The sequence below is a fragment of the Haliotis cracherodii genome, unplaced genomic scaffold (genome assembly GCF_022045235.1).
Source record: "Haliotis cracherodii isolate W230 unplaced genomic scaffold, xgHalCrac1.p SCAF_36, whole genome shotgun sequence".
NCBI lineage: Eukaryota > Metazoa > Mollusca > Gastropoda > Lepetellida > Haliotidae > Haliotis > Haliotis cracherodii.
In genome coordinates, this window is record NW_027266293.1 from 254,881 (window position 1) to 262,756 (window position 7,876).

General features: G+C 39.6%; 1 protein-coding gene across 1 annotated transcript in view; it reads left to right on the forward strand.

The window, feature by feature from the left end:
• Positions 1 to 7,282, forward strand: part of LOC139477863 (mitofusin-2-like) — a 36,414-nt gene extending 29,132 nt beyond the window's left edge. Inside the window, exons 17-18 of the mRNA XM_071260294.1 lie at positions 421 to 555; positions 1,984 to 7,282. Coding sequence (XP_071116395.1) covers positions 421 to 555; positions 1,984 to 2,056 — 208 coding nt within the window. The 3' untranslated portion in view covers positions 2,057 to 7,282. The remainder of the gene's footprint in view (positions 1 to 420; positions 556 to 1,983) is intronic.
• The last annotated feature ends 594 nt before the right edge of the window (positions 7,283 to 7,876 follow it).

Sequence of the window (7,876 nt, forward strand, 5' to 3'; positions counted from 1 at the left end):
GATAAATTGAAATGGAATACATATTTCAGACATTGTGAAAAGTGACAGATTTAATAAATGAATGATATTACAGGTAGATCTAGGTCCATAAAAATATATACTATTTTGACGTGACGTGAGATAAACACATATTGATGATTTGAGATTTGCCGAGCGCGCTCCCCCGCCTCGGCCTCGGTTAAACGGCTCATCGTCTATAACGCCCACCATTTATTTGGACCCCATTGGTAGCGTTGTAGCGAGGGACCACTGTATTTGACTAGGTGTATCATGATACCAGTAGTATCGTCAGACTGTATCGTGATACGAATCGTATCGCAAGATACCAGGTGATACTCAACGGTAGTAAATAGCCTATAGTAAATAGCCAATAGATCCCGGACCTGTGTGTGTTGTTACTGTAGTGCACATGTGTTGCAGGGAGCTGTCCTCTACCTTTGCGCGCCTGTGTCACCAGGCAGACAGCTCCAAGAAACAGCTGCAGGAGGATCTGAAGCAGCTGGACGTCACCATCTCACAGCTGAAGGACATCTCGGGCAAGTCCAAATCTCTGAGGTGAGTGTTGACTTTGTAGGATAGGAAACCCTCAGCCCCTAGACCGTAGGATGGAATAGCGTGACCATATCTCAGCCCAAGGGCATTTCTAGCATTTCTAGCAAGTCAAAGTCTTTAAGGTAACTCTGGTGACCATCTCACAGCTGAAGGACATCCCAGGCAAGTCCAAATCTCTGAGGTGAGTGTTGACTTTGTAGGATAGGAAACCCTCAGCCCCTAGACCGTAGGATGGAATAGCATGACCATATCTCAGCCCAAGGGCATTTCTAGCAAGTCAAAGTCTTTAAGGTAACTCTGGTGACCATCTCACAGCTGAAGGACATCTCGGGCAAGTCCAAATCTCTGAGGTGAGTGTTGACATTGTAGGATAGGAAACCCTCAGCCCCTAGACCGTAGGATGGAATAGCATGACCATATCTCAGCCCAAGGGCATTTTTAGCATTTCTAGCAAGTCAAGGGGTGGTGGGGTTGTCTAGGAGTTAAAGTGTTAGCTCGTCACGCCGAAGACCCAGTTCGAATCCCCACATGGGTGCACTGTGTGAAGCTAATTTTCTGGCGTCCCCTGGATGTGATATTGCTGGAATATTGCTAATGTGGCGTAAAACCATGCTCACTCACTCTAGCAAGTCAAAGTCTTTGAGGTAACTCTGGTGACCATCTCACAGCTGAGGGCCTGGAAAGTCCAAATCTAGATATTGTAGGATAGGAAAACCTAAGCCTTTAGTTTACAGTTGAAGGACCACCTCACAACTTTCTATCAATGAAATATATTTGTGATGCATAAATGTCATGCCATATTTCCATCATTCGATCATAAATTAGCCCCTACAAATTAACTTGTATCATTTGCTTGCCCAGAGAAGGATAAGCTACAAAGCCTGAAATTCTGGTGGTTCTCAAGATACATTTAGCATTGGACAAACTGACCTGGGCCGGTGCGCTAGTGCCGCTGTGCATCCCTCCTGTCATGTAGGGCTTTGACGATACACCAACTGTGCGATCTGATACGTATCACAATACCTTGTTCACGATCCGATACGTATCTTGATACATGTATGTGCTCTTATCTGTGGTGCATCAGCCATCTTATTCATAGACAGAAGAGTATGTACCTGGCACTATGACGATTTACAGTTGGCAGTGTCAAGTATGACACAATGGATGAAAATATTTACTTTTTCACTACCAACTAATTTTCACTACTAAGTAGTGTTTGGTGTAACAGCCGTAAAAGTAAACATTTAAGGTATGAATCGATATTTTCTACTTAGTGTGCAACTGTGGTCGATACTTGTATCGGGAAGTTAAATGTCACGATCCACCGATGCATCAGTGTATTGTCCCAGCACTACTGTCATAGCAGATAATATTGTCAATGATAGTAAGATCTTAACAAATCTCCTCTCATTTTATATTTTTCATTCTCAGGAACAAGGCTGACTGGTTGGACGGAGAACTGAACACATTTGTTGAAAATTTCCTGAAACAATCTAGTGTATGATAAAAAGAAATCTAACCTGCTGAACACTTGACAGTCAAGATACTGATACCCAGCTCTCGAGGACCAACATGGAGTAGCTGGCTCTCTGAACACTGGACAGTACAACTGAGGGTGTGGTCAACTCAAGCTGGTGTCAGTACAACTCTGAAAGTTGTATAAATCTCGAAGACTTTTCAGCCAATGGAAGCTGATCACTGGAAAGCTGATGGTTTTCTTTGAGCCTCTTACAACCCCCAGAATCTTGTACCTTTTACATTTATACATCTGGTACAAATACAAGCTGCTGGAGCAGACACAAGTACAATCCTTAATCCTGGACAAGTACAACAAGTACAATATGTACAACAAGTACAAGTAATAGGACACTGTCCTGTGTTTGTTGTCGGCACAGCTGGACGTTCAAACTGTGGATGGGCAGACATGAGCTGATACACAAGGACCCACACAGGGGCACAATTAGCTAGGGGGCGGTCGGGTAGCCTAGTGGTTCGCTCGTCACGCCGAAGACCCAGGTTCGATTCCCGACATGGGTACAATGTGTGAAGCCGATTTCTGGTGTCCCCCTGCCGTGATATTGCTGGAATATTGCTAAAAGCAGCGTAAAACCATACTCAATCAAAAAAAATGATAAGCTAGGACCACCATGACACATTTGTCAGTGAAAATGATATCAAATTCAGGATCATGATGTGCAAGATAACACCCAGATTGTGAAGTAGAAATAGATGCATTACTTAATTAATTATTTCGTATCAAACTATCTGAAGGAAAGCAGTTATTCAAAATTAGCTATTATGAGTTTCAGTGAAACCTTCTTAATCTGGACATAAAAACTTCCAGATTAACAATTTTTTGTTGCGTGTAATATTCTTATTATGTTATGTAGACATTTACAGAAGTACTCTGAATGCAGGGTCCTGTTCCACAAAGCGATCGTAGCGCTACGACTGTCGTAAGCCTATGCTAAAGAATGGGAGTTACAATCATCTTAGCGCTACGATCGCTTTGTGGAACAGGGCCCTGGATTGCTTGTCTAACAGACTGTGAAATTATGAGTATATTTGTATGACTGGATATGAATATGTGACAGTCAGGCTTACAGATGATGAAGGCAGACCAATTGCTGAACCTAACTTGTGTCACACAAAAGAATTTTGTTCATTTTCATTCTATGATGATCCAATGTTAATGCATCCGTAATGTGATGATTGGAAAAGAATATATTGACACTTGGATGCTGATTCTAGGCATCGTGTAATATTGTCTATGAAAGTAAGGGTTTAACGCCCCTTTAAACAGTATTCCAGTTATATCACGGTGTGTCAGCTTAATGCGGAGGAAAGCCCAAAGTGATGCAGGTCTTAGACGTTTACCACTTCGGTTAAACCCACGAGCACTGGTATGGTGCTGACAAACCTAGAAACATAATCGGTGCATACCTGGATTCGAACCTACAATCATGTTTCTGGCGTGCCCAAGGGACGCAACTCTGCAGAGCAAATTGTGGCGCCTTAGACGACTGGGCCACCCATGCCCCCTCATGTAATAAGACATCCAATGAAATCCAAACTAAGTGCCCTTGGCAGGTAGGTTGGAAATGTTTTTGGTTAAAATATGAATTTTTTTGGAGTTCTTTTGTTCTTATTTTCAGATACTGTAAACTTGATCCTCTTCCTTGTTTTTGGTCCTTTTGTCAGTCGACCAAGCCGTCACACTGGTTATAACCATAGTTACATGAAATAGGATTTTTTTAATTCTGACATGTGAATATTTACTGTCAATTTAAGCAGGATTTTGCAGGATTGTCGGCCTCTGAGCGTCTAGATAAACTCGCTTTGCATGTTAAGTTCACCCTTGAATGCTTTCTGTATCTATTATTGCTGAGACTGACAAGTTGATTGTTGTGCTGTGACTATTGTTAAGCTGGGAGTTCCCATAGTGGCATTGCTAGGATAGCTTTGTGCGGCTGGGAAATGATCTTGATGCTGACATTGACACAGGTGATAATGGCGAAAGTGTTGAGGAGTGAAGGGCGGAAGTGTGTGTTTTTGGAAAGAGATTTTCTTAATGACAAAATGGGTTGCAACAAATATGCTGGTCCACTGGGCCTATGACAGGTAACAATGGTCAGGACCAGTCCTTTATTCCGACGTCCTAGAAATTATTAATATCGCTAAATATCTGTATCACAGTAAAGAAGAGAGAACACGTATTTTATCATTGTGACTGTTGCCATAAGTATGCCATACATTTCGTACAAAGGGCATGTGGCCTTTACTAGTGTACTGAAAAAAGAATTCAAGAATTCAAATGATTAGAAGCAGTAGAAGGTTATGTTAAATCATGCCTGGCGTCATATTTTGTTGCCTTGAAAAGAATAAAAAGACAAGTGTATTAGATATTTGTGATAATAAGTTGTTAAGAAAAAATGAAACTGTTTAAAGATTGATGTTTTAAGTTGTCTAACAAGCATTCTAAGGGACCAGTGTTATTGTCTGTAACTAGCCTGTTGCCCTCCGGAACAAATTGACATTTGTTGAATGTGCAAGACCTTCGACTTGAAGATGTCTTGAACATCTTGAGGCTCTAATCTGTCTGGACTCAATAACTAAAGCACTGTGTAGTGTTATAAAGATACAGTGATCCCTCACTACAACGCTACCTTCGGGTCCAAATAATTGATGAGCGTTTTGGATGATCAGCAGTTTCTCGAGTCGTAGGTGGTAGATGACCAACAAAACAGTACATGCTCTGCCTACCTCTGTACTGTAGTGTTATAAATATACTGTAATGTTATAAAGATTCTGTAATGTTATAAAGGTACTGTAGTGTTATAAAGATACTGTAGTGTTATAAAGATACTGTAATGTTGTGAAGGTACTGTAGTGTTATAAAGGTACTGTAGTGTTATAAAGGTACTGTAGTGTTATAAAGATACTGTAATGTTATAAAGATACTGTAGCGTTATAAAGATACTGTAATGTTATAAAGGTACTGTAATGTTATAAAGATACTGTAGTGTTATAAAGGTACTGTAGTGTTATAAAGGTACTGTATTGTTATGAAGGTACTGCTCTTCAGGTGTCTGTGTATCACAGGGGGATGTATCTAAGCTTTGTGTTTATCATGATACATGTAGTATACAGTAGTACCATGCCTGGCCTGTATCATTACAAGCCCTGTGTAAAACCGGGGTTGTTCCAGCCAAAGTAATCAGAAACCATATAGCTGTTGGTTACCTGAAGAGAGAGCACCACATGATGTGAAACAAGTGAAATATAGAAACAATTGACCGTACGCACCTACCAAGAATTGACATACTTCTAGGCCCACAATTGAGGTTATAGACAAAATGACCATGAATTCGTTTATTAAAGTTGATGATTTGCCTGGAATCTATATAAGTTTTTCTGTTGAGTAGATCTTAATGCCATGTGTGAAAGTACTAAGCTAATTTCCTGTTTCAGCAAGAGTTTTCAGTCACGAAAAAAGTCCTCTTTTTTTTACGTAATTTATCAGTATGTCTTATTGCCTGAGACTATCATGTCATTTGTTGCATCTTGGAACACATGCATATGCACACACACATATCTATAAGCTGTTAAACAACTGACATAGACATCTAGGAGACGTTGAACGCACACGCATGCACATACATCTAGGAGCTGTTAAACGCACATGCACATCTAGAAGTTAATCATTCGCGCAGTCATGCACACACATCTGTTAAACAACAAACACACACACATCTAGAAGCCACTAAGAAACACACATATATGAAAGCCATTAAACAAACAGTACACACACATACAAGTGTTGTTCAACACACAAACACATCTAAGAGCCAGAGCAAAGTTCAATGGACATCCATGATATGTGAAGTTTCAAGTGCCAGTGCAATGAGATTCTATATATACCGTATTCGACGAAATAAGCGTCCCGCTCTAATAAGCGCCGACGGTGATATTTGCTAATAGATGTATATTGGCTAGTGAACAATCCCAATTAGCACCCCTTCTGATTGATTAATGTACACAAGACTTATTTATTTGTGTATAATACGCACTAATGTGTTATATGCACCCTTAATTATGGGCAATTAAATTCTTGAAAATATATCTGTCATGACTTTTCTTTTGTATCATTTCAGGCTGTCAGCATAAACCATGAAATTTACAGTCTTTCAACTCTGTTTTTTTTTTTCTCGCCAAAATTATATTCTAATAAGAGCCCCCTATTTCTAATTTTGAGAGCGACCTGGGTGCTTATTACATCTAATACGGTACATGTATTGTGTACACTGGTAGTGGTGGCTGTTCAACACACACTAGTCAGAGATACCCTTAACATGTTAAAGGCAGTGTAGATATATGGTAACAGTACTGACACAGGTCATCTGTGTTGAGAGTGACAGGTTGAAATAGGTATTCCATTCTCAGTGAGAAAGTTGGCATGATTTACGTTAGATTGCTGTCCCTGAAGGACACCTCGCACAGGTTCGAGACAAACGGCATGTGTGAAGTGTATTTGAGCTTAGCTTTAGTTTATGATTGAACTTGTTTCAAAGTTGTATTGTAGAAGTGTCACGCTAAACTGAAATCTCAATACTTTGATGAACAACAGCAGCATAATACAAACCTTGGTTTTCTGTCATATATATGCAGTATGTTTATACCATGTACGAATGAAATGAGATCAGTTATTTTGTATTTTCCTACAGAAGTAATATTATCAAATTTGCCATGATGAAATAAGATGGATTTCTTTATAATCTCTTTATGACTGATGAAATTTATTTTGTAGATTCATATCGTATTTGAACTGCCTTGCCCCTTTGTTGTTGGTTTTGTAGATTTGAGTTGTGAATTTATTTATTGTTATTTTATGTTGTAAATATAACAGAATTGTTTGATTTATTGTCATATGTGGTGCTGCTTGTTTAGTTGTTAAGAACGTGCTTGAGTAATGATCAAGAAGAACACTGCAATTTAACGACTTTACTGTTATATTATTAAAATATTATTGAATACTTTCAAAGCTGAGAATGAAAGCGGTGAAGAATGGTATTGACTTGTTTGTGGTATTGATAAGATCCTACAAGCTGGATTCAATGGTGCTGTTTTCCTTATAATATGTGGATACAACTTGACCAAAAGAGTCAGATGGATGTACTGCCAGGAAGTTTACTTGTCCAACAAGATAGACACAATTTTATGGATAACAACTTCTTTAATACTGTAAAAAGCGACGTTTCAGTATAGATCCTTATACCGTTGTCAAGCAAGACAACAGTATAAGGATCTATACCGAAACGTCGCATTTTACAGTATTAAAGAAGTTGTTATCCATAAAATTGTGTCTATCTTGTCATCAGTCACGTTCTAAGTAATGCCTATCAAACAATTTACCTGTCCAGCAGTCGACATGTATGGCTTGCAGTCACCATCATGTAGTTGCTGCCGTTGTGTAGTTGCCACCAACGTGTAGTTGCCACCATCGTGTAGTTGCCTCCATCGTGTGCAGCTGAGATGTGAGTGTATCAACCTGCCCTAGTCCTGCATAGCTTTATTGTCTGGCAAAGTCTGGTGATGTCTACATTTCCTTTGACATACTGGTGTAGGTCGGCCTCAGCCGTAGCTGATTGCACAGGCTTCTGTGATGTCATGATTTCCAGACTTCATAGACCCCATTGACCATGCAGAGGCCTTGACATCCCTTGTTGGTTTGGTATTTGAAATATTTTTTGTTTTATTACCATGCCTCCTAGAGGATTGATCAAATAATCATTTTGTGTCTGTAAGGTAATATATTTACGCTTAG